General features: G+C 44.4%; 3 protein-coding genes across 3 annotated transcripts; 2 read left to right on the plus strand and 1 right to left on the minus strand.

The window, feature by feature from the left end:
- The first annotated feature begins 5,508 nt into the window (after positions 1 to 5,508).
- On the plus strand, positions 5,509 to 6,474 carry LOC141981041 (olfactory receptor 51G2-like). The gene has a single exon (XM_074942854.1). It carries the CDS (start codon positions 5,509 to 5,511, stop codon positions 6,472 to 6,474), a length of 966 nt encoding a protein of 321 aa, XP_074798955.1.
- Positions 6,475 to 20,097: 13,623 nt separating this feature from the next.
- Positions 20,098 to 21,045, plus strand: LOC141981042 (olfactory receptor 51G2-like). The gene has a single exon (XM_074942855.1). It carries the CDS (start codon positions 20,098 to 20,100, stop codon positions 21,043 to 21,045), a length of 948 nt encoding a protein of 315 aa, XP_074798956.1.
- A 4,789-nt stretch (positions 21,046 to 25,834) lies between these two features.
- Positions 25,835 to 26,770, minus strand: LOC141988283 (olfactory receptor 51G2-like). The gene has a single exon (XM_074954120.1). The coding sequence runs from the start codon at positions 26,768 to 26,770 to the stop codon at positions 25,835 to 25,837; it is 936 nt and encodes a 311-aa protein (XP_074810221.1).
- Between the last annotated feature and the right edge of the window lie 1,116 nt (positions 26,771 to 27,886).

Here is a 27,886-nt window from a genome sequence, read left to right on the forward strand (position 1 = left end):
TGTACTGGAATTCAGCATAAAGAACCCCCCCCCCAAATAATAGAATCAATCAAACGAATGAAAAAAACACATGTAGCAAGGCAGCAAACTGGCCTTATGAGCTACAGCTCCCCACTTAATTTCGGGAACTGGGACAAACTGATGGGTGGGATTTCAGTGACATTTCAAGAGATGTGTAACTTGTGAAATCTTCAAATAAATGATAAAAGCTGAAAAGTGTAACTTTGGGAGCACACGTTCTGCATAATGTTTTCATGCAACATCACTGCACAAGACAGCTTCCAAAAAGCAGGTATCATATCAAACCCTTTTCTTGTATTATTTTATTATGCAGTTAGAGAAGTAAACCTGATGTTGTTTATTTGGCCTCTTGAACATATTTCATTACAAATTAAAGCTTGGTCAAGCAATTGACTACACAGTTGATCAACAACCAGTGTGAACCACTCCTTCCTCTCACCTTCAGTGTTTAGACACAATGAAGGCACCCATGGAAATAATTCTCCCGAGCAAAAGTGCTCTTGAAGTTTACAAGCCTTCAGCATTAAAGAAATGAATGGAAATTTTTAGTTTTGTTTTTCTCATTGTGCTCCAAAGAATGATTCTGGAAATGGTAAATGCTGTTTCAAAACTGCTACAATCCAAAGACACAGACCTATCCAAAGCAGCAGGATTACTTCCCTAAGCCACTGATCTTGTAGCTACATTTCCAATTGAGTTCAAAGCCAAATATTCAGCAAGTAAATGATCAGGACAATGGGGCTGTCACGGTTCCTTCCCCACTCTGAACTCTAGGGTACAGATGTGGGGACCTGCCTGAAAACCTCCTAAGCTTACTTTCACCATCTTAGGTTAAAACTTCCCCAAGGTACAAATTAATTTTACCTTTTGCCCTTGGAATTTCTACTGCCACCACCAAACTTTAACTGGGTTTACTGGGAAACATAGTTTGGACACGTCTTTCCCCCCAAAATCCTCCCAACCCTTGCACCCCACTTCCTGGGGAAGGTTTGGTAAAAATCCTCACCAATTTGCATAGGTGACCACAGACCCAAACCATTGGATCTTAGAACAATGAAAAAGCATTCAGTTTTCTTACAAGAAGACTTTTAATAGAAATAGACATAAAGAAATCACCTCTGTAAAATCAGGATGGTAGATACCTTACAGGGTCATTAGATTCAAAACATAGAGAATCCCTCTAGGCAAAACCTTAAGTTACAAAAAAGACACACAGACAGGAATAGTTACAGTTCTTTTCTCAGCCATTTAAGGAAATCATAATCTAACACATACCGAGCTAGATTACTTACTAAAAGTTCTAAGACTCCATTCCTGATCTATCCCCGGCAAAGACAGAATATAGACAGACCCTTTGTTTTTCTCCCTCCTCCCAGCTTTTGAAAGTATCTTGTCTCCTCATTGGTCATTTTGTTCAGGTGCCAGCGAGGTTACCTTTAGCTTCTTAACCCTTTACAGGTGAGAGGATTTTTTCTCTGGCCAGGAGGGATTTTAAAGGGGTTTACCCTTCCCTTTATATTTATGACAGGGGCAGACAAATCAAGCCTGAGGAAAGTGTTTGAGAAAAGCAGAAAGACAGGGGAGCAGCTGATTTTGTGGCAGACCAGGGAGGAGAGCAACCAGGAGCTCCAAGGGAGATGAGCTGAGGGAAGGCAGAATTTCTCCCTGAACAACTGCCAAAAAAAGAGTGAAATGGAGGGGCAGATGGCCTGTGAGGGACAGGGCATATGGCAGCCCCCCTTGTCCTCTCAAGGCAGGGAATATGGAGTAGCTGAAGGTGTGTGAGGGGCAGAGTGCGGGACAGGCCCCCTTATCCTCTCAGGGCAGGGGATATGGATGGGCTGTTGATGTGTGAGAGTCAGGACAGGGGACAGGTCCCCTTGCGCCCTCAGGGCAGGGGATATGGCGGGGCTGATGGTAGGTGAGGGGCTGGGGAACGGGGCTGATGAAAAGTTGAGGTGAGCTGCTCATGGGGATTTGGGGGAAATATCCAATGCGGGGGAGCAGTTGGAGTTGGGACAGGGAGGAGGTGGAAGAGGCCAGGAGTAGGAGAACTGGTGTCCAGAATGGAACCATGCAGGAAGGTGAAAACACAGACAAAGGAGGACGGGGGCTGCAGGGCAGAACGGAGGGACTGAGAGGGCAGGATGAAGGCTCTGGGGCATGGAGTGGGGAAACGGGTGACAGGGCGAGGAGGGGATCGGGGAGAGAGGATTAGTGGGCTGGAGAAGGGGCTGCATAATGACTTCATGGTTGGAGCGGGGCTTGATGGAGTCGGGAGGAGAATGGATGGATGTGGGGTTGGCTTTGGCTGTGTCATAAATATAAAGGGAAGGGTAAACCCCTTTAAAATCCCTCCTGGCCAGAGAAAAAAAATCCTCTCACCTGTAAAGGGTTAAGAAGCTAAAGGTAACCTCACTGGCACCTGACCAAAATGACCAATGAGGAGACAAGATACTTTCAAAAGCTGGGAGGAGGGAGAGAAACAAAGGGTCTGTCTGTCTGTCTACATTCTGTCTTTGCCGGGGATAGACCAGGAATGGAGTCTTAGAACTTTTAGTAAGTAATCTAGCTAGGTATGTGTTAGATTATGATTTCTTTAAATGGCTGAGAAAAGAACTGTGCTGAATAGAATAACTATTTCTGTCTGCGTATCTTTTTTGTAACTTAAGGTTTTGCCTAGAGGGGTTTTCTATATTTTGAATCTAATTCCCCTGTAAGGTATCTACCATCCTGATTTTACAGAGGTGATTTCTTTACGTCTATTTCTATTAAAAGTCTTCTTGTAAGAAAACGGAATGCTTTTTCATTGTTCTCAGATCCAAGGGTTTGGGTCTGTGGTCACCTATGCAAATTGGTGAGGCTTTTTACCAAACCTTGTCCAGGAAGTGGGGTGCAAGGTTTTGGGAAGTATTTGGGGGGAAAGACGTTTCCAAACAGCTTTTTCCCAGTAACCAGTATTTGTTTGGTGGTGGTAGCGGCCAATCCAAGGACAAAGGGTGGAATATTTTGTACCTTGGGGAAGTTTTGACCTAAGCTGGTAAAGATAAGCTTAGGAGGTTTTTCATGCAGGTCCCCACATCTGTACCCTAGCGTTCAGAGTGGGGAAGGAAACTTGACAGGCTGTTTGTTGGAGGATGTATGTTGTGGCTGCAGAATATCCCCGGGGGCTGTGGGAGATTCCCTGGAACTGTGGGGAGATCTGGCTGCTTTGTTTAAGTTGCACAATAAAATAAATTGTTTCAAATCCAGGTAATGGAAAGACTACAAGTTCACTCGCCAATGTGCCGAACAGTACGCCCTTGGTGCTGTCGATCCACAATAGTACGTGTGGAATTTTGGCACCTTAAAGCACAGGCATCTGCAGGTCTGTCAAGCTGGCACCTTTCACAAGAACTAACGTCTCTTTGTGGAAAAAACAATCAGGGTCAAATCCTGACCGAAAGCAAGTCAGTGCCAGTCCCCTGACTCATGCAGTTACACCATTTACCCCAGCTCTGAGATGGGCAATTGCTGAATATTGCAAAACATCTTGTGAATTGGGTTACCCCTAAATCCTGGAAGCTGCACCAGTCGGTGCCGAAATACTTCAGATCATTCACCTTTTAAGTCTTTTCCATTTGTGCTGGTTGAGACAAAACGTGTAACAATGTGATCAATGGTGATTCCCAATTGATTATCTCTATCCTCCAGAGCTTTTACCCACTGCGCTATAAACATTGCTGCACTGCATGCCTGACAGAGAGAGGGAATGCTGCTGCCCAGGCTGTTCAGGGTCTGCTTCCTCAGGAGTCAAGGATGAACACTCTCCAGCTGCTACTTTCAAGGCTTTGGTAAGTGCGCTGATCACACTGGAGTTATTTCACGGACAGGAACAGGCAGTCTCAACTGCTTGGAACGTTTCATCTGTAACCAATGAGACCTGCACATTCTTATGATCAGCATCGTTATTCGTTGTTGTATATGGGACCCAAACTCCTCGGAAGACAGGTCCCTCCCTTGTGGTGCTTGCAATCTGAGGGCCCAGATGGTGCAAACATTACCCATGTAGCGCAGAATTTTCCATGAGCCAAGAACCCAAATCCCAGTGAAAGCCAGCTTGTGTTTTTAACTCCCCGTGGCACTTTTTCGTATGTACCATTGACTTGCCTGTGCTGTGTATGGTAAGAAGGAGCCTAGGCATGGCCATACCACATCTCAGCTGTGGTCTATCTAGACGCATAACCTGACTGACAGTCACTAGCACCAGACTCTTAACAGGAAGGGGGGCAATTAACCCTGGAGTGGCAAATACTGAATAATCTGACCATAGTTTCTAGCCAATGGGAGAGTGTGTGTAACCTCTGAAAGGGTGACTTGCACTCCCTGCATTTCCTGCAGCTTCTGAAGGCATGGGGCTTGCTTGGCATATAACCCCCCCTGGAGTGTCTGCGAGGATACCATAAGTGGGAAAATGGAGCTCTTTGTCTTTGCTCCAACAAAATTTAATTTCAATGAGGGTTTTGCTGGGTAACGGCCTATTGGGCCCTTTGATGTCCCTCGGAGTCATGCATAGAACTGAGGATAGGGGTTTTCACAGTTATCTTTGCACATGGCAAAACTCCCGGTTGAGGAATTTCTGGCTCTCTCCACAGGGCTGGTCTCACCCAGTGTGAGCAAAGGAGGCACCTAGAATGAAGATAGGACACAGCTAACATTCAGCTAGTCTTCAGAGCCTCCTTTTCTTTTTGTCCCCTCCCCCTCCAATAATAACATCATGTACAACAGCGAGGGCAGCCTTCTTTACAGCTAAAACACAGCAGAGCTGGATTGTGTTCCCTGTTCTACCACAGCCTCCTTGTGTGGCTTTGGACAAGTCCCTGTCAGTCATCACTGAGTAGTTTCTATGAACGCTTCTCAGCCCATGGACCATTCACAATACACATCACTGATCCAGTGTTTAGGTGCAGCTCCACTCGCCTTTTCTTATGTTCCCTTTAATAATGAGTTCATACAAGTCTTCATATGCCAAGCTCCATCTAGGGGACAGGGTGTGGACTAGTATAGTGAAGGGGCAGTCAGCTGAGAGCCCGGAGACCTGAGTTCTGTCACTGATCTCCTGAGTGACCTTGCTCAAGTTGCTTACCTGTTTTGTGCTTTACTTTCCCCCTCAGTTAAATGAGGATCTACATCCTCCTTCTTATGAGTGTCAATGGGCTTCGAATCAGACCCACTGATACTTGTGCTCTTTTGTAAATCACTTTGAGATTTATAAATGCAAAGCTCTATATAAGAACAGGATATTATTAGTAATGGGATGTTCTAACTGATCTGGGGATGTGAGAGTACCACCAGGGTTTTTAATCAGGGTACTGATTCCAACCTTTCTGAAGAGCGGGGGCAGAATGGGCCATATTTTCTGTCATGGGGTCACATATTTTTATTAAAGTTTCTTTTAATTGTAGGGGATGTGGTTTAATAAACTGACCAGAACCTTCCCAGTGCATTATGCCAACCTGCAATGAAACCAACATCAGTCCTGCAAGATTCCTCCTGGCAGGCATCCCAGGGCTGGAAGCTCATGGCCCCTGGATCTCAATCCCTTTCTGTTCCATGTACCTCATTGCAATTCTAGGAAACGGTCTGATTCTGTTTGTGATCAAGACACAGCAGAATCTCCATCAGCCCATGTACTTGTTCCTTTCTCTGTTGTCTGTCATCGACCTTGGCTTGTCTGTCTCCACCTTGCCAACAATGCTCAGCGTCTTCCTGTTTAACACCAGAGAAATTGGCATTGATGTCTGTCTGACCCAACTTTTCTTTATTCACACTTTTTCTGTCATGGAATCGTCTGTACCCGTAGCCATGGCATTTGACCGCTTTGTGGCAATACGCCACCCGCTGAGATATGCTTCAACTTTAACCAGTGCAAGGATAGGAAACATAGGACTGGCGATAATAATCAAGGGTATTGGTCTGCATATCCCAGCTGTCATTCTTCTCAAGAGGTTGCCGTACATCAAGATACAACCTCTCTCTTATTCATATTGTTTGCATCAAGATGTGATGAAGATGGCCTGTGCAGACACTACACCCAGCAGCTTCTATGGTTTGTTTGTTGTCCTTTCTTCTCTGGGATTAGACTCAGTGCTCATTGTCTTGTCTTACATCATGATCCTTCAGACTGTATCGAGTATCACATCCTGGCAAGAGCGTCTCAAGGCTCTGAACACCTGTGTCTCCCACATCTGCATCAGCCTGCTTTTCTTCACCCCGCCGATCAGTTTGTCTATGATTCACAGGTTCAAGAAACTGGCTGTCCCTCAGAGTCAAATTCTTCTGTCTTATCTCCACCTCCTCTTCCCCCCGGTGCTCAATCCCATTGTATACAGCATAAAAACCAAAGAGATTCGTAAACGGATCATGAAGATCTTTCAAAACTATTCCACTAACAGACTCCAATGGGGGCACTGATATGGTCTGTCTAATCTGTCTCTCTCGGAGTCAATATGGCCCGCGGTGTCCAAGTGCCTCTGTCACTAAAAGCAACCCTTAAGGACATATTAGAAAAGTATTGAAATTGTAAACAGGGCCGTTCCTCATGGATAGCTAGCAAAGCCATGGTAAATAAACTAGAGTTCTTGAAATATAGGCCTGTATTGTTAGAGAAGCGAAAGTAGATACTAATTGTATTTGTCTGGGTTTACCTATATCTTATTACAAGTTCAACAGTGTGACCAAATTAGCTTGTAGATGATAAATTTCAGTTCCTGTAAGTCTTGTTTCATGACCTATTCTCTTGATTCAGAGGTCAAAAGGGAATATTACCATTTTGATGAAACTTCTGGTATAAGAATATCATAGTCTTTTTATTTCTCTTTGAAGTTTGTAATAAACTACCTGTGAACCATTTCAATGGTTAATGGCCTTATGCTAATCAATGCTGCTAGTTATCAGTGTAGACATAGGAAATCGAGATTTATTTCAAAGCAAAAATGCACATTACTTATTCTTCATCCATTCTTCAGCCTGCTGTAGTCATTTGGGGAGAAGAGGCTAATCAGCTGAATTTCAGCTATAAAGGGCCTTTTGGGCCTGATCCTTACTATCTCAGAGCTGCTTAAGCTTTGTCAGGGGATGTTCAAGTAACAAGATGGAGGACTTGTAGATTAGCCCTGCAATTCTCATGGAAGAATTTGAAAACACTCTGTATATGGACTGCCTATTGGACTATGACTTTTTCCATTAATTCCAGAAAGATTTGTACAAATCGGCAGTCTCACCATTTCTGCTTTGAAACTGACCTGTGAACTGGATTCATATCTGTATGTATAACAATCTTTTACCACAATAACTCTCTTTCTTTTCCTTTTAAATAAATCTTAGATTTGTGAATAAGAATTGTCTGTAAGTGTGTATTTGACCTGGTGTGAAATGTGTCCGATCTCTTGAGAGTAGTAGAACTTTACAGATGGTGAATAAGATTTTATATAACCCTTAATAGATGGATTTGGCTGGGTGGGTGGGAACCAAAGGCTAGATTGCTTAAAGAGAACTGTATTTTGGCTTCTTGGGAACCAGGAAGGTATTATAGAAGCTGTTTGGTTACTGTTTTGGTGAATCAATTATAAGAATAAGGCACCAGATTTGGGGATTCTCTGCCCTATTCCTTGCAGTTTGTCCTGACTGAGCATTCTCCGTATAGCCCCTCCAGCGACCATGGTCACAACCTCCCAAAAGGAAGGCTTGTATTGTTCACCCCAAAAATCCCAGTCAGCAAAACTGCAGTCCTGTACCCTTAAAGCTTCTCCTTCTGGAATAAAGTATTCTGTTTTGTCCAGGCAATTAGAGTGTTCAGTGGAATACGTATAAGGAAGAAGGAGTTTTAAGGGAGGAAGACTACGTGTATGCATTCCTAAACTACTTAGCAGGTTGATTTGTAAATTCTCTGAAAACTCATTCTGCACTCAGAGAGTAAGTCTTGTCGTGTTGGCTAAGGCTACACCATATTTCATAGATAAAGAAGTTGAATCTCTGCTCTAAGAGCAAAAGTTGACTCAACTTTAACTCTGGCTTCACTATTGATGCCACCGTAATAAAATATAATTTTCAGCATTTTTACCTTGCTCTTCATAGTAAATAATTGTGATTAATATTTACTTATTTGTTGAAATCCTTCCTTAATTTGCCCTTCATTAATGAAATCTGCATACCATGAAGCCTTCTGTTAATCTGTTCTGCACCATCTGCCATACCCATCTTCATAGATTCAAAGGCCCTCTATTGCTCTCTCTCTCCCTCTCCTGAGAGTGCTGATTAGTGCCCATGTCTTTTGCAGTTTGGGTGCCTGTGTCGGAACTAGACCTATCTCCAAGTTCTGGAGGCAGTGGGCCAGGTACCCATCCCTGTTCCAACTCCTTTGCAAGCGAGGGGGCATTTTTGTTCCCTTTTTTTTTTTCAAAAAAAGTTTTTGTTCAACTAAAAAAAAAAAAAAACTTTTAAAAAGTTTTTTTCAACTTTTAAACAGAGAGGGCTCCAACTCACACACTTCTTCTGATCACAAGGAGAGTATCTCGTGGGGAGAGAAAGAAAGACAGATGATCTGTAGGGCCAGAGCCAAGATAGTGGGTGCCTTCCATGTAACAAGTAACCCGACAGCCAAGCACAAAGAGCAGCTGGGGAGAGCCAGGTGGGGACATCTGCAAACCGCCCAGCACAGGGAGTCATCACTAGAGAAGAGGGCGTTGAAGGCTGGACACAGAAGGTGGGATGTGAAACTGGTGGGAGGACAGATGCTGGGGAGAAAGGTCCTGCCACCTAGAGCCTGAGGGAGTGTGCCCACCGCCAGAGCAGGCTCCTTACCTGCAGTATCACCACAGAGCAGCCAGGGACTGGGCACTAGGCCGGGGACGTGTGAGGAAGAAATTGGGAAGATTTCTTACATCCCAGAGAAGGTTGTTGGTGGTCTTTCCCATGCCCACAGAGCAGGGTTCCTTGTTTCCTCAAACATTTCCCATTTTTTTCCTTTTTTTACAGCTGCTGTTGAATAAATTATATTTGCTTTGAACTTAATGTAGTGATCAGTGGGTTCGAGAAGGGTCTGGTGTGAAGAGAGTACCCAGGAGTGGGGACACCCTAGCCCCTGTCCTAGGGAACACCCTAGCCCCCACGATGAGACTGGGGGTTCAGCCTCCCAGGAATCCTGGGCCCAGCTGTGTCACCATTACACGGACTCTGCCACACTGGAGAATGGAAGGGGAGTCCTTGAGGTCAGGCAGGCCTCTTGGTAAAAAGAGTGGAAGTGAGGATTCAGACTCTTTGGCTCGCCAATTCCACCAGGGTAGTGCAGAAGCCAGGAAAGTTCCCCACAATAGCAGGACCATACCCCCGCTTACATTGGGGAACTGGGACGAACTGATGGGTTGTATTTTAGTATCTTAGCAACTGTGACATCTCAGATGTCCTTTGTGTGGTTCCCCCAAGTACTTAAAAACAAACTTAAAACCAGTATCAGCGGCACGCTTACAAGGAAAAACAACTTACCTGAGAAATGGATCTTTTTGTGACCATGGGAGAAAAGTGTACAACACAAGCCAAAGTGAGGGCAGCAGTGGAGGTTCCAGCAAAACACAGAATCTGAAAATATGATGACGCTTATTTCAAACTAGGCTTAACATGGAGCGGGTCCAGCCATGCACCGAGACCTCCATGAGTTGTATGTGGCAAAGTACTGGCAAAGAACAAGATGCGGCCCTGCACTCTGCACCAGCCTCTCGAAACAAGACACCCTCTCTTAGTATCTAAACCCATTGAGTTTTTTCAGAGGATTATAAGAACATAAGAACGGCCATACTGAGTCAAACCAAAGGCCCATTTAGCTGAGTTCCCTGTCTTCTGACAGTGGACAATATCAGGTGGCCCAGAGGGAATGAACAGAACAGGGAATCATCAAGTGATCCATCCCCTGTCACCCATTCCCAGCTTCTGACAAACACAGGCGAGGGACATCATCAATGCCCATCCTGGCTAATAGCAATTGATGGACCTATTCTCCATGAACGTATCGAGTTCTTTTTAAAACTCTGTTATGGTCTTGGCCTTCACAACATCCTCTGGCAAGGAGTTCCACAGGTTGACTGTGTGTTGTGTGGCATTATTATATTATATTCTAGAGTGGCAATATATATTATAATATTATATTATAGAGTGTCATTATTATATTTTCTGTCTTCTTATCAATCACTTTCCTAGTGGTTCACAACATTCTGTTAACGTTTTTGACTATTATGGGACATTGAGCAGATGTTTTCAGACAACTCTCTACCATGACCGCAAGATCTCTTTCTTGATTGGTAACAGGTAATTTAGAGCACATCATTTTGGATGTGTAGTTGAGATTCTGTTTTCTAATGTGCTTTCCTGCTATCATTTCAATCTCTTAAAAGCCACGCAGGGGATTCTCCTCATGACCTCGTTGTGACACTGTGCCCCATATTCTTCATAGTTGAATGATTCTGATATAATTCTGACATAATTATCATACATTTTGAACAAGATATGTGTCAAGGTTCCTTCCCCACTCTGAACTCTAGGGTACAGATGTGGGGACCTGCATGAAAACCTCCTAAGCTTACTTTCACCAGCTTAGGCTAAAACTTCCCCAAGGTACAAATTAATTTTATCCTTTGACCCTGGATTTCCACTGCCACCACCAAACTTTAACTGGGTCAACTGGGAAACGTAGTTTGGACACGTCTTTCCCCCCAAAATCCTCCCAAACCTTGCACCCCACTTCCTGGGGAAGGTTTGGTAAAAATCCTCACCAATTTGCATAGGTGACCACAGACCCAAACCCTTGGATCTGAGAACAATGAAAAAGCATTCAGTTTTCTTACAAGAAGACTTTTCATAGAAGTAAAGGAATCACCTCTGTAAAATCAGGATGGTAGATACCTTACGGGGTAATTAGATTCAAAACATAGAGAATCCCTCTAGGCAAAACCTTAAGTTACAAAAAAGGTACACAGACAGGAATAGTCATTCTATTCAGCACAGTTCTTTTCTCAGCCATTTAAAGAAATCATAATCTAACGCATACCGAGCTAGATTACTTACTAAAAGTTCTAAGACTCCATTCCTGTTCTATCCCCGGCAAAAGCAACATACAGACAGACACAGACCCTTTGTTTCTCTCCCTCCTCCCAGCTTTTGAAAGTATCTTGTCTCCTCATTGGTCATTTTGTTCAGGTGCCAGCAAGGTTACCTTTAGCTTCTGTACCTTTAACAGGTGAGAGGATTTTCCTCTGGCCAGGAGGGATTTTAAAGGGGTTTACCATTCCCTTTATATTTATGACAATATGTCTTGTCAGGTGTCATTGGAAAAGTTATGATTTGCTGAAAAGGATTATCCTATTTGTGTGCATGTATCATTTATGTATATGAAGTTATGAATATTGACTAGGAATCTGTATTTCAAATGTAGTTTGGGTGACGCCCACTAGGCAAAATGCTTCCAGTCTTGACAATGGGTTGTGAAGGACTTATTCAGGGTAATGGGCCATTAGGGGAAACAACTGGCCTAGTCCCCCATCTGATGAGCCTTCCTGATAACTCTGCAGACTGCCTATGGATAATCGCTGCTATGACTCAGCAGGGCATGCAAAGGAATGTGAACAGACCACATGACACTGAACTCCATTTTGGGTACCTGTATTTTTCCACAAACTGGACTGGGAACTGTTTTTGGAACAAAGGATTCCCACCTGATGTTAATTCTACATAAGGTGGGGTGAGACATCATCTAGTGGCATCCCTCCCCACACAAGAGAACTCCTGGAAACACCTGCAAGTATTGGAATTCCACCATGATTGCAAAAATTTCCGTCTCACCATCAACCTCAGCCTGGAACAGTCCACACAAGAGATCCACTTTCTGGACACTACGGTGCTAATAAGCGACAGTCACATAAACACCACCCTATACCAGAAACTTACTGACCGCTATTCCTACCTATATGTCTCCGGCTTTCACCCAGACCACACCACACGATCCATCGTCTACAGCCAAGCTCTACGATACAACCGTATTTGCTCCAACCCCTCAGACAGAGACAAACACCTACAAGATCTCTATCAAGCATTCTTACAACTACAATACCCAACTGCTGAAGAAAAGAAACAAATTGACAGAGCCAGAAGAGTACCCAGAAGTCACCTACTACAGGACAGGACTAACAAATATAATAACAGAACGCCACTAGCCACTGCCTTCAGCCCCCAACTAAAACCTCTCCAATGCATCATCAAGGATCTACAACCTATCCTGAAGGACGACCCATCACTCTCACAAATCTTGGGAGACAGGCCAGTCCTTGCCTACAGACAGCCCCCCAACCTGAAGCAAACCACACAACAGCAACCACACACCACACAACAGAACCACTAACCGAGGAACCAATCCTTTCAACAAAGCCCGTTGCCAACTGTGTCCAGATATCTATTCAGGGGACACCATCACAGGGCCTAAACACATCAGCCACACTATCAGAGGCTCATTCACCTGCGCATCTACCAATGCGATATATGCCATCATGTGCCAGCAATGCCCCTCTGCCATGTACATTGGTCAAACTGGACAGTCACTACGTAAAAAAATAAATGGACACAAATCAGATGTCAAGAATTATAACATTCAAAAACCAGTTGGAGAACACTTCAATCTCTCTGATCACTCCATTACAGACCTAAAGGTCTCAATATTACAACAAAAAGACTTCAAAAACAGACTCCAACAAGAGACTGCTGAATTGGAAATAATTTGCAAACTGGATACAATTAACTTAGGCTTGAATAGATACTGGGAGTGGATGTGTCATTACACAGAGTAAAACTGTTTCCCCATGTTTATTCCCCCTCACCCCGCCACTGTTCCTCAGACGTTCCTATTAACTGCTGGAAATGGCCCACCTTGATTATCACTACAAAAGGTTTTCTTCCCCCCGGCCCCTCACTCTCCTGCTGGGAATAGCTCATCTTAAGTGATCACTCTCCTTACAATGTGCATACCCATTTTTTTCATGTTCTGTGTGTATATAAATCTCCTCACTGTATTTTCAACTGAATGCATCCGATGAAGTGAGCTGTAGCTCACAAAAGCTTATGCTCAAATAAATTGGTTAGTCTCTAAGGTGCCACAAGTACTCCTTTTCTTTTTGTGAATACAGACTAACACGGCTGCTCCTCTGAAACCTGCAAGTATGGGGGAGGGACGGCAGCTCAAAGAAAAGATCCAGATGTAGAAATGGTTTGATTCCTTTCCCCTGTGTTCTCAGCCTGGCACGGCACACCTACCTAAAATACCACCATACTGAAACTGCTGCAGGGCAAAGATTGGGGAAATTCCATGGCTGTTCCCTTGTAAAATGTGGGATACCGTGTGAGAGGAACGCCACGTGATTTTGGCACGAGCCACTGACAAATACTGTGGATGGCAGTATCCTGGGAGAAGAAATCCTTTTCCGTGCCCTTTGGCCTGTATTAATTTCGGATCACGTCATTTGGCCTCCACAGGGTGGCAGTTACTTCTCACAGCTAATCGACTAAATATTGCTACTGCATGGGTGGTATGCAGTGCTATGCTGCTACGATCCATTGAAAATGCTTTTTGGTCCCATAGCTTATGGAATCATTTCCCACACATCGTGCAGATGGCAGTATATTACACACACAAAAGAAGGCCATCATCAGTTGCTAGGCTGTGTAGGAGGAAGAAGGCCTGAAACATAATCCCTTGTAGTCGAGGCCTGGTGTGAAGCCTGAGACCTGGGTTAAAGGAGTCAAAACTTTGCAGCTATAAAGCAAAGTTAAGTTGTGAGCAAGGGACAAGCCCAGCTTACAGAATCTGGCAGGAACAGGACTGATATTGCAGAAACTCACATTCCTAAGTAGTGCTCGGCACAAGAATAAAGATGCAAACAGTTTCCAGAAAGCTGATACCAGAACACCTGGATGCCAAACCATTCCCCAAAGATGACAGGAAGACGCTGACCCATCTAAAGGATAAGGTCAGGATAACGGCATAATGGATAGAGATGTTTGATGAAACCAATATGTACAAGGTAATGGATGGCACCTGGACACGTCAATGGGTGGCACGTCAATACATCAGAGGGTGGTACCCTGATACATCAGGAGTAATACTTAACTTGTTTGCATCTGTGCATAAAGATGTATCTCAGAGGCAATGTCTTTCTCTGAATGAGGAGAGAATAGAAAGTCCCGCCATTCATGTAGCCAGTCCATTGTTTTGGCATACATGTGTTAGTGTACCTGTAACCACTGATCTGGGGCATTAGCACAGTGCCTCGTTCGCAATAAAACTGACCAAGTTCCTTCACTGACAACCGACTCTGTGGATTTATTGGGCAGTTCAATTGGAGCCTGCTGTGTGGGCTACCTGGCCAGAGTCAGTACAGCAGGCAGACAGAACAAACGCACACAGCCAAACATCTGTCAACAGGCTGAACAATTTGGAAGACTCAGTTTGTCCTGACAGTCTGACCCCTGGGATCAGAGAATCATTTCTTCACTCCCGAGAGAGGCTCTCCAGCTGAAGTTCTCCAGTGTCTATTTTCTGCTCCTCCTGCTGCTCACAGAGCTGAGGGAATTGTCTGGGAGTCCTGGCCAACCTGAAAGTCCTCAGAGACTGTTCAGGGGAATCATAAAGGTTGCTGTTCAGCACGGCGAGTGTCAGACGTGAGATTCATACACTGATTCTCAGGGCTCTGCCTTCCTGGTGCAGTAAGGAGATATCCTCTCTCTGCAGAGTGGAATTTCGGTGAGTTGTCTTTTTCTGTATTTAAGTTAGTGCTGAGGGCTCAGAAAGGGTTCTAGGTTCATGTCAAGAACCATCTGGGCAGGAATTCAGCAGCAAGTTGACTTGAACTCTTCAGGATTGTCAGGTTTCAGAACGGTAGCTGTGTTAGTCTGTATCAGCAAAAATAACAATGCCATGTACATTGGCCAAACCGGACAGTCTCTACACAAAAGAATAAATGGAAACAAATCTGACATCAGGAATCATAACATTCAAAAACCAGTCAGAGAACACTTCAATATCTCTGGTCACTCACTAACAGACCTAAAAGTGGCAAGTCTTCAACAACAAAACTTCAAAAACAGACTCCAACGTGAAGCTGCAGAACCAGAATTAATTTGCAAACTGGATACCATCCGATTAAGCCTGAAGAGAGGCTGGGAGTGGTTGGGTCATTACAAAACCTAAATTTAATTTCCCCAATACAAATTTCTCCCTCCTGTTACTCATGCCTTCTTGTCAACTATCTGTAATGGGTCATTCTCTAAGCCACCTTGCTCTCCCCAGCTGATGAAAGGGCCGATGCTGGGGAGAAGGGTCCTGCCACCTAGACCCTGAGAGTGTGTGGCCACTGCCAGAGAAGGTGCCTTTCCTGCAGTATCACAACAGAGCAGCCAGTGCCTGGGCAGGAGACCTGGGACATGGGAGGAACAGACTGCGATCTTTCCTTATGTCCCAGAGACAGCTGTCTGTGATGTCCCTGTGCCCACTGAGCGATGTTCCTTGTTTCCTTGAACCTTTCCCATTTTTTGCTTATTTTTCTCACAGTTGCTGTTTAATCAATTCTATTTGGTTTGAACTTAATGTAGTGATCAGTCGGTCAGGGAAGTGTCTGGTGTGAAGAGAGTACCACAGAGTGGGGAAAGAGCCACCCTCCTGCATGATTGTTTGCCCTCTTATAGGGTGCTGGCACTGCCAGAATCAGGACACAGTCTATCATGCCCAAATCTTATTTCCTTACCCAGAAACATCTTCGGGTACACTTACTCTATAGATTAACATATTATGACATATATACATACTTGGTAATATCTCATCCCTGAAACCGTTACTCTTGGCCTAACTTATGACTTCCATGTCCTGCGGTGTACCCTGCAGTTACTGGTCTGTTCCAGACTGATGGTAAACATATTCAATTCTTTGTTCAGTTCCCTGTTGAGTTCCCCAAAGTCAAACAGGGTAACTGGTTGGCCATTTATCTATGCCAAAGTTTACAAACCCTTATACTAACTTGCTCTAGATAATCATACAGGATACAGGCCTGTAGGTTCATTGCGTTCCAGCCAACTATTACCAATAACAATTATGAATAACATGTTCTGGAATTCAGCATAAACAACACCCCCCTCCTCCAAATAATAGAATCAATCAAATGAATGAAAATAACACATTGTAGCAAGCGAGAAAACTGGCCTTATGGGCTACAGCTCCCCACTTAATTTCGGGAACTGGGACAAACTGATGGGTGGGATTTCAGTGACATTTCAAGAGATGACTTGTGAAATCTTCAAATGATAAAAGCTGAAATGTGTAACTTTGGGGAGCACACTTTCTGCATAAGGTGCATGCAACATCACTGCTTCCAAAAAAACTGGTATCATACCATACCTTTTATTGTATTATTTTATTATGCTGTTATAGAAGTAAACCTGATGTTTATTTGGCCTCTTGAATATATTTCATTACAAGTGAAAGCTTGGTCAAGCAATTGACTACACAACAGATCAACAACCAGTGTGAATCACTCCTTCCGCTCACCTTCAGTGTTTACACACAATGAAGGCACCCATGGAAATAATTCTCCTGAGCAAAAGTGCCGTTGAAGTTTACAAGCCTTCAGCATCAAAGAAATTAATGGAAATTTTTAGTTTTGTTTTTCTCATTGTGCTCCAAAGAATGATTCTGGAAATGGTAAATGCTGTTTCAGAACTGCTACAACCCAGTGACACAGACCGATCCAAAGCAGCAGGATTACTTCCCAAAGCCACTGATCTTGTAGCTACATTTCCAATTGAGTTCAAAGCAGAGAAACATTCAGCAAGTAAATGATCAGGACAACGGGGCAGAGAAATCAAGTCTGAGGAAAGTGTTTGAGAAAGGCAGAAAGACAGGGGAGCAGCTGATTTTGTGGCCGACCAGGGAGGAGAGCAACCAGGCGCTCCAAGGGAGATGAGCTGAGGAAAGGCAGAATTTCTCCCTGAACAACTGCCCAAAAGAGTGAAATGGAGGGGCGGATGGCCTGTGAGGGGCAGGGCAAATGGCAGCCCCCCTTGTCCTCTGGGGGCAGGGAATATGGAGGAGCTGATGGTGTGTGAGAGCAGACTGGGGGACAGGCCCCCTTGTGCCCTCAGGGCAGGGGATATGGCGGGGCTGATGGTGTGTGAGGGGCTGGGGAACGGGGCTGATGAGAAGTTGAGGGGAGCAGCTCATGGGGCTTTGGGGGAAAGATCCAATGGCAGGGAGCAGTTGGAGTTGGGACACGGAGGAGGTGGAAGAGGCCAGGAGTAGGAGAACGGGTGTCCAGAATGGAACAATGCAGGTAGGTGAAAACACAGACAAAGGAGGTCGGGGGGCTGCAGGGCAGAACACAGGGACTGAGAGGGCAGGATGAAGGCTCTGGGGCCTGAAGTGGGGAAACAGGTGACAGGGAGAGGAGGAGATCGGAGTGAGAGGATTACTGGGCTGGAGAAGGGGCTGCATAATGAGTTCATGGTTGGAATGGGGCTTGATGGAGGAGGGACGAGAATGTATGGATGTGGGGTTGGCTTTGGCTGTTCCTAGGAGGATGTATGTTGTGGCTTCAGAATATCCCCGGGGGCTGTGGGAGATTCCCTGGAACTGTGGGGAGATCTGGCTGCTTTGTTTAAATTGCACAATAAAATAAATTGTTTCAAATCCAGGTAATGGAAAGACTACAAGTTCACTCGCCCATGCGCCAAACAGTACACCCTTGGTGGTGTCGATCCACAATAGTACGTGTGGAATTTTGGCGCCTTCAAGCACAGGCATCTGCAGGTCTGTCAAGCTGGCACCTTTCACAAGAACTAACGTCTCTTTGAGGAAAAAAATATCAGGGTCAAATCCTGACTGAAAGCAAGTCGGTGCCAGTCCCCTGACTCATGCAGTTACACCATTTACCCCAGGTCTGAGATGGGTGATTGCTGAATATTGCAAAACATCTTGTGAATTGGATTACCCCTAAATCCTGGAAGCTGCACCAGTCGGTGCCAAAATACTTCAAATCATTAACCTTTTAAGTCTTTTCCATTTGTGCTGGTCGAGACAAAACGTGTAACAATGTGATCAACGGTGATTCCCAATTGATTATCTGATCCTCCAGAGCTTTTACCCACTGCGCTATAAACATTGCTGCACTGCGTGCCTGACAGAGAGAGGGAATGCTGCTGCCCAGGCTGTTCAGGCTCTGCTTCCTCAGGAGTCAAGGATGAACACTCTCCAGCTGCTACTTTCAAGGCTTTGGTAAGTGCGCTGATCACACTGGAGTTATTTCACGGACAGGAACAGGCAGTCTCAACTGCTTGGAACGTTTCATCTGTAACCAATGAGACCTGCACATTCTTATGATCAGCATCATTATTAGTTGTTGTATATGGGACCCAAACTCCTTGGAAGACAGGTCCCTCCCTTGTGGTGCTTGCAATCTGAGGGCCCAGATGGTGCAAACATTACCCATGTAGCGCAGAATTTTCCATGAGTGAAGAACCCAAATCCCAGTGAAAGCCAGCTTGTGTTTTTAGCTCCCTGTGGCACCTTTTCGTAAGTACCATTGACTTGCCTGGGGCTGTGTATGGTAAGAAGGAGCCTCAGCATGGCCATACCACATCCCAGCTGTGGTCTATCTAGACCCATAACCTGACTGACAGTCACTAGCACCAGACACTTAAAAGGAAGGGGTGCAACTCACCCTGGAGGGGCAAATACTGAATAATCTGAGCATAGTTTCTAACCAATGGGGGAGTGTGTGTAACCTCTGAAAGGGTGACTTGCACTCCCTGCGTTTCCTGCAGCTTCTGAAGGCATGGTGCTTGCTTGGCATATAACACCCCCTGGAATGTCTGCGAGGATACCATAAGTGGGAAAATGGAGCATTTTGTCTTTGCTCCAACAAAATTTAATTTCAATGAGGGTTTTGCTAGGTAAGGGCCTGTTGGGCCTGTTAATGTCCCTCGGAGTCATGCATAGAACTGAGGATAGGGGTTTTCACAGTAAACTTTGCACAAGGCAAAACTCCACGTTGAGGAATTTCTGGCTCTTTCCACAGGGGTGGAGAATGAAGATAGTACACAGCTAACATTCATATTCTTCAGAGGCTCCTTTTCTTTTCGTCCCCTCCCCCTCCAATAATAACATCACGTACAACAGCGAGGGCAGCCTTATTTACAGCTAAAAGACAGTAGAGCTGGATTTTGTTTCCTGTTCTTCTACAGCCTCCTTGTGTGGCTTTGGACAAGTCACTGTCAGTCATCACTGAGGAATTTCTATGAACGTTTCTCAGCCCATCGACCATTCACAATACAGATTATTGTTCTCCTCTCACAGGATTTTTAAATAGCTAAACCATTTACTTTTTTATCATGGACCCAAACTAAAGAGTTGAGATCTGGATCCAGACTGAAATCTTGTTCCAGAATGTACGAGTGTTCTGATCCAGTGTTTTGGTTCAGGTCCACTCTGCTTTTCTTGTGTTCCCTTTAATAATGAGTTCACACAAGTCTTCATATGCCAAGCTCCATCTAGGGGAGAGGGTGTGGTCTAGTCTAGTGAAGGGGCACTCATTTGAGAGCCTGGAGACCTGAGTTCTGTCACTGATCTCCTGCGTGACCTTGCACAAGTTGCTTACCTGTTTTGTGCTTCAGTTTCCCCCTCAGTTAAATGATGATCTACATCCTCCTTCTCATGAGTGTCAGTGGGCTTTGAATTAGACCCACTGATACTTGTGCTCTTTGGTATATCACTTTGAGATTTATAAATGCAAAGCTCTATATAAGAACAGGATATTATTAGTAATGGGATTTTATAACTGATGTGGGGATGTGTGAGTACCACCAGGGTTTTTAATCACGGTACTGACTCCAACCTGTCTGAAGAGCGGGGCAGGATGGGCCAGATTTTCTGTTATGGTGTCACGTATTTTTAATGATGTTGCTTTTAATTGTAGGGGATGTGGTTTAGGAAACTGACCAGAACCTCCTCAGTGCATCATGCCAACCTGCAATGAAACCAACATCAGTCCTGCAAGATTCCTCCTGGCAGGCATCCCAGGGCTGAAAGCTCATGGCCCCTTGATCTCCATCCCTTTCTGTTCCATGTACCTCATTGCAATTCTAGGAAACGGTCTGATTCTGTTTGTGATCAAGACACAGCAGAATCTCCATCAGCCCATGTACTTGTTCCTTTCTCTGTTGTCTGTCATCGACCTTGGCTTGTCTGTTTCCACCTTGCCAACAATGCTCAGCGTCTTCCTGTTTAACACCAGAGAAATTGGCATTGATGTCTGTCTGACCCAACTTTTCTTTATTCACACTTTCTCCATCATGGAATCCTCTGTACTCGTAGCCATGGCATTTGACCGCTTTGTTGCAATACGCCACCCGCTGAGATACGCTTTGACTTTAACCAGCGCAAGGATAGGAAACATAGGGCTAGCGATAATAATCAGGGGTATTGGTCTGCATATCCCAGCTGTCATTCTTCTCAAGAGGTGGCCATATAGCAAGATCCAACCTCTCTCTTATTCATATTGTTTGCATCCAGATGTGATGAAGATGGCCTGTGCAGACACTACACCCAGCAACTTCTATGGTTTGTTTGTTGTCCTTTCTTCTCTGGGATTAGACTCAGTGCTCATTGTCTTGTCTTACATCATGATCCTTCAGACTGTATCGAGTATCACATCCTGGCAAGAGCGTCTCAAGGCTCTGAACACCTGTGTCTCCCACATCTGCGTCACCCTGCTTTTCTACACCCCGCAGATCAGTTTGTCTATGATTCACAGGTTCAAGAAACAGGCTCTCCCTCAGAGTCAAATTCTTCTGTCTTATCTCCACCTCCTTTTCCCCCCGGTGCTCAATCCCATTGTATACAGCATGAAAACCAAAGAGATTCGTAAACGGATCATGAAGATTTTCAAGGTTCCTTCCCCACTCTGAACTCTAGGGTACAGATGTGAGGACCTGCATGAAAACCTCCTAAGCTTACTTTTACCAGCTTAAGTTAAAACTTCCCCAAGGTACAAACTGTTTTACCCTTTGCCCTTGGACTTCCACTGCCAACACCAAACGTTTATCTGGGTTTATTTTTATTAGGAAAGCGTTGTTTGGACACGTCTTTCCCCCCAAAATCCTCCCAACCCTTGCACCCCACTTCCTGGGGAAGATTTGGTAAAAATGCTCACCAATTTGCATAGGTGACCACAGACCCAAACCCTTTGATCTTAAGAACAATGAAAAAGCATTCAGTTTCTGAAAAGAAGGATTTTAATAGAAGTAAAAAAGAATCACCTCTGTAAAATCAGGATGGTAAATACCTTACAGGGTAATTAGATCCTAGAGAGAATCCCTCTAGGCAAAACCTTAAGTTACAAAAAGACACACAAACAGGAATCAGAGTAACAGCCATGTTAGTCTGTATTCGTAAAAAGAAAAAAGAAAAGGAGTACTTGTGGCACCTTAGAGACTAACCAGTTTATTTGAGCATGAGCTTTTGTGAGCTACAGCTCACTTCATCGGATGCATAGCATATCGTGGAAACTGCAGAAGACATTATATACACACAGAGACCATGAAACAAAACTTCCTCCCACCCCACTCTCCTGCTGGTAACAGCTTATCTAAAGTGATCATCAAGGAGGGCCATTTCCAGCACAAATCCAGGTTTTCTCACCCTTCCCGCCCCCCCAGACACACATACAAACTCACTCTCCTGCTGGTAATAGCCCATCCCTCTTTGAAACCTCTCTTTATAATGCGCATGATAATCAAGGTGGGTCATTTCCAGCACTAATCCAGGTTTTCTCACCCGCCCCCACACACCCCCCTCCAAAAACCACACACACAAACTCACTCTCCTGCTGGCAATAGCTCATCTTACAATGTGCACAGCAATAATCCAAGTTTAACCAGAACGTCTTGGGGGGGGGGGGGTTGTAGGAAAAAAACAAGGGGAGATAGGCTACCTTGCATAATGACTTAGCCACTCCCAGTCTCTATTCAAGCCCAAATTAATAGTATCCAATTTGCAAATGAATTCCAATTCAGCAGTTTCTCCTGTTTTTTTCCTACAACCCTGCCCCCCCCCCAAGACGTTCTGGTTAAACTTGGATTATTGCTGTGCACATTGTAAGATGAGCTATTGCCAGCAGGAGAGTGAGTTTGTGTGTGTGGTTTTTGGAGGGGGGTGTGTGTGGGGAGGGGGGGGGTGAGAAAACCTGGATTAGTGCTGGAAATGACCCACCTTGATTATCATGCGCATTATAAAGAGAGGTTTCAAAGAGGGATGGGCTATTACCAGCAGGAGAGTGAGTTTGTATGTGTGTCTGGGGGGGGGGAAGGTGAGAAAACCTGGATTTGTGCTGGAAATGGCCCTCCTTGATGATCACTTTAGATAAGCTGTTACCAGCAGGAGAGTGGGGTGGGAGGAAGTTTTGTTTCATGGTCTCTGTGTGTATATAATGTCTTCTGCAGTTTCCACGATATGCTATGCATCCGATGAAGTGAGCTGTAGCTCACGAAAGCTCATGCTCAAATAAACTGGTTAGTCTCTAAGGTGCCACAAGTACTCCTTTTCTTTTTGTCCTATCTGAGTGCCTCACAATGTCTAACCGATTTCTCTTCACAGCCCCTCAATGACATAGAGCAGTGCTGTTATCCCCATTTTACAGATGGGGCACTGAGGCACCCAGAGACTAAGGGCCAGATTTTCAAAGGCATTTAGGTAACTAGTGGGATTTTTAAAAGTGCCTAGAAGGTCAGGTGCTTTGTAAACCCCATTAGATGTCTAGCTGAATCTATGGGTGCCTAAAAGGTTTGGAAGCTCTGTCTTTAAGGCACTGGCCTGAGGTCATACAGGAAGCTCAAGGGGGAGTAGTATCCAGGTCTTTCAGGGCTAGGTCCCTATCCAACAGACCAGCCTATGTCTCTGCTGCATACTGCAAAAAAGAGAACTCTGGTAGATGGGAGCCAAATCAAGGTGGCCAGTTCTCTGAGAAGCCAGAAAACGGTCCCAGGAGGTTGGGATGGATGTCATGGTTGGCAGCATGAAAAGCAGCACAGAGGTCAGGAAGGATGGAGAATGAGAGTCAGCTAAGAAGAGCTCACTTAACTCCCAAGGGGTAGCAGGTTCTGGGTTGTAGAGCAATGGCTGCTGTGGAATTTTACATTTTAACTGAAAACCATTTTGTTTTGTCATTTTTTGTTCTGAGTTCAAGAAAACGAAGGAATCAGAAAGTGTCATATAAGTATCTGATGTGTTTATGCCTCAAATTCTTAGGGATTCAGCTGCATTCAGGCCAATTTCAGAGCAGAGAACAGAAATTGCATCCACAGAGTCCATAAAGTCGAAGATTATTGTTATGATTTGTATTATTCATTGGGTACCATCTTTGTGCTCAGCACTGTCCAGAGTGTGCCAGAAAATGTAGTCCCTGAGCCAATGTGTGTAAAATGTGTCGCCCTGGATAAGATGGCTCAGCTACTTAAGTATGAAACATATAGTTATTAAGCACATGTTAACCTCTATGAGTGGAGGCACTGATAGTAATAGAAGTTTTACTGGATTAAGGACTAGAAGATTTGACCCTCCAACTTTCTTTCAAGAGGAAGAGCTGTCTAGATCTCCTGTGCCTGTTTATTTTCCTTTCCTGCCTGCAGTGGCCCTGACATACCTCAAAAGTCTCAATTTTTTTCTCAACTTTAAAATGTGGCATTTTCTTCTTGTTTGGTTTTAAATATTCTCCTGTGAGAACTGCAACTCAATCACTGTAGTGTTGTGTTTAAGAGCCTTCTAGAAAGTAACTAGGCTTTAATCAGAAGTGAAAGCAATGTTGCCAACTCTCATGATTTTGTCACGAGTCTCATGATAATTATTGTTTTCCTTAGAGCCCCAGCTCCTAGAGACAAGTGGATATGTGATAAATTCATTTTTCTTGAAGAATGAAGACTGAAATCTCTAGTCCTCGTGGCTGTGGAGAAAGCATCAAAATGTGACCCTAGTGCACCCTAAATGCTCAAAAAGCGCAGGCAAATAAAAAGAACTCCAAATCTGTTATTTTTACACAATCTCATGATTATAAAGCCAATCTCATAATTTGTGGTGTGCCGGATTCATGAGTTTTGAACATTTGGGATTGGCAATGTTTTGAAAGTGTCGGTTTCCCTGCTGCTTAAGGTCATTTTCTAGTCTATTATTTGTAGTGGGGTAACATCCCCAGAGCCCCAGGCAGGTGCAGTATAAAGCCCTGAGGCCTTGCCTTCATAGGGTTTTCCAAAGTTAAATGATCGATTCGAAGCTTAGTGAACTGCAAACAAGTGATAGAAAGTAAACTAGATTTTTCTACAATTGCTGTATTCAAGAGTTTGTAACAAACTAAGAATATACATTAAAATTTTAAACCTAACCAGTGGCCCTTAAGTCACTTGACAGAATATGTGAGAACATGTTAGTATAAAAGCTGAGTGGGTCTAATATTTATTTAATTCTCTTTTTTATATATAGGAGTTAGATACAGTGCTCCCATGACGTAATTTCTAAGTTATTATCTGCAAAAAAAACCCTACAGTTTTCAGGTGCCTAAGGAGCCCCTGGAATCACGGTTAAAGTCCCCCCACCCCAATCTGAAATGCTACCCCTGCCTTTCTTCATTAAAATAAAGAGATTGAGCTTCTTGAGTCTATCACACTAAGGCAGGTTTGATAATCCTTTAATCATTCTTGTAGCTCTTTTTTGAACCCCTCTCCAGTGCATCAACATTCCTCTTGAACTGAACACACCAGATCTGTACACAGGATCCCAGTAGTGGTCGCACGAGTGCCAAACACAGAGGTAAAATCTGTTGCTCCACAGTTTGGCAGTGTCATAAATATAAAGGGAAGGGTAAACCCGTTTAAAATCCCTCCTGGCCAGAGGAAAAATCCTCTCACCTGTAAAGGGTTAAGAAGCTAAAGGTAACCTCGCAGGCACCTGACCAAAATGACCAATGAGGAGACAAGATACTTTCAAAAGCTGGGAGGAGGGAGAAAAACAAAGGGTCAGTGTCTGTCTGTATGCTGCTTTTGCCGGGGACAGAACAGGAATGGAGTCTTAAAACTTTTAGTAAGTAATCTAGCTAGGTATGTGTTAGATGATGATTTCTTTAAATGGCTGAGAAAAGAGCTGTGCTGAATAGAATGACCATTCCTGTCTGTGTGTCTTTTTTGTAACTTAAGGTTTTGCCTAGAGGGATTCTCTATATTTTGAATCTAATTACCCTGTAAGGTATCTACCATCCTGATTTTACAGAGGTGATTCCTTTACTTCTATTAAAAGTCTTCTTGTAAGAAAACTGAATGCTTTTTTCATTGTTCTAAGATCCAAGGGTTTGGGTCTGTGGTCACCTATGCAAATTGGTGAGGATTTTTACCAAACCTTCCCCAGGAAGTGGGGTGCAAGGGTTGAGAGGATTTTGGGGGGAAACTACATGTCCAAACTATGTTTCCCAGTAAACCCAGATAAAGTTTGGTGGTGGTAGTGGAAATCCAAGGGCAAAGGGTAAAATAATTTTGTACCTTGGGGAAGTTTTAACCTAAGCTGGTAAAAGTAAGCTTAGGAGGTTTTCATGCAGGTCCCCACATCTGTACCCTAGAGTTCAGAGTGGGGAAGGAACCTTGACAAGGATAGAAAAGGTGGCCAATGTTTTTTGTCTCCCATGTCACCAGCACTGGGGTCAGGTGATGAACTGACCCTTCATTTGATGAACACTCTGATTATCCTCACACGAAGGTGTTTGCTTTTCACACTGTACACAATTGGGTTCATCAGGGGCGGGACCAGCATGGAGATGTAGCCCAGGATAATCTCAGGCATGGGAGAAGAGCCCTCCCTGAATCTGTGTATCACAGACAATCCGATTGCTGGTGTGTAGAAGAGCAGGACGGCGCAGAGGTGGGAGACGCAGGTGTTCAGGGCCCTGAAGCACTCTGCGTGGGACGTGATGCTTAGCACTATTTTGAGGATCATCACATAAGAGAGAAAGATAAGCAGCGAGTCCAATCCCATCATTAAGAGTTTAGTAAACAAGCCATAGATGTTATTGACTGTGATATCTGAACAAGCCAGCTTCATGACCTCATTGTGCAGGCAGTACGAATGGGAGACGACATTGTCTCGACAGTATCGGAACCGTTTCAGGAGAAGGGGGAGTGGGAGTGTTACAGCCACTCCTCTTAACACACACAACAGTCCCATCTTGGCTATTCTCGGCAGGGTTAAGATAGAAGCATATCTCAGTGGGTAACAGATCGCGATGAAGCGGTCAAAGGCCATCAACAAGAGCACGGAGGATTCAATGCATTGAAGCGAGGGGATGAAGAACAGCTGGGTAAAACAGGCATCAAGGCTGATCTCCCTAGAGTTAAACAAGTATATTCCCAGTATCGTCGGCATGGTGGCTATTGATAAGCCAAAGTCTGCGATGGCCAATATGGAAAGGAAAATGTACATGGGCTCATGGAGCCTTGGATCTGTTTTTATAATGAACAGAATGACTGAATTTCCTACTATCGAAATAGCATACATGAAGCAGAAGGGGATAGAAATCCAGAGATGGATGTCTTCCTGCCCAGGTATCCCAGTGAGAAAGAACACTGCAGAGTTGAATTGGGTGTCATTGACAGCTGACATAATGTACTGGGCAGGTCCAGGGAGTTTTGAACTTTACTTCCTGAAAGGAAAAAGGAGAGGAGACTAGATGATATTTAATGAGACATCTTTCTGCTCTCAGTGAAGTCTAGAGACTCCCAGAAGCTCAAGGAAGATCAGCAAAAACATAGTCTTGGATTACACCATTGAAAGGAAGATAGGCACTGCAAAACCTGTTATCCCAGTATCCAGTATCCAGTTCCAGATGCTGCAGAGGAAGGTGGAAGAAGCCCTGTAATACGCAGCTCTGAGATAACCTGCTCCAAGGGAAATTTTCCCCCTGACACACACTAGTTAGACATATTTGTGGTGTAAATCAGGAAGGTTTATAGCCCTTCCAAGAGTTTTTTTTTTAAATCCTCACTACTCTAACTGGATATTCTGGTTACTCATATAAACATCCATTCCCTCTTTGAATCCTGCTAAGTTCTTGGTCCCTTTGATATCTTGTGACTGTGAGATCTGCAGCCTACTTGAGCACTGTGTGATTTTATAATTGTGATCTTGACACAGACACCGTGTCTGGCCCTCCTCTTCTGACTGTGGCCCATTCTATCATGACATGTGTGTAAACACAGGCAAGTGCATGGTGAAAATGGTATTTATGTGTCCTGCATTCAGGGTATTTATATCTGTTTCATTGCCTCATGATATCTTTTTTTATTTTCTCCACTCCTGAGAGTTTAAATTATACCACTGCCTCTTTGCAGTTTTTGGGGATAAATTCTTAGGGCCAAGTTCTTAATTCAATAACATTGACTTCAACTGCACCACTCCAGCTTTGCATGTGTAAATTCAATCAGAACCAGGCTCTATTATCTTTCTGTTACCAAATGCTCCCGGTGATACACTCTGACACACAAAAATCCCTCCAAGAGAAGTGCTTTGCCTGGCCAGCGTTGACTAAATCCAGGGAGTTCAATCATCCTACAAGCCTCTCTTCATAGAATATCAGGGTTGGAATGGACCTCAGGAGGTCATCTAGTCCAACCCCCTGCTGAAAGCAGGGCCAAGCCCCAAATCGCCCCCTCAAGGATTGAACTCGCAACGCTGGGTTTAGCAGGCCAATGCTCAAACCACTGAGCTATCCCCTCCCCA

The sequence above is a fragment of the Natator depressus genome, chromosome 1 (genome assembly GCF_965152275.1).
Source record: "Natator depressus isolate rNatDep1 chromosome 1, rNatDep2.hap1, whole genome shotgun sequence".
Taxonomy (NCBI): Eukaryota; Metazoa; Chordata; order Testudines; family Cheloniidae; genus Natator; species Natator depressus.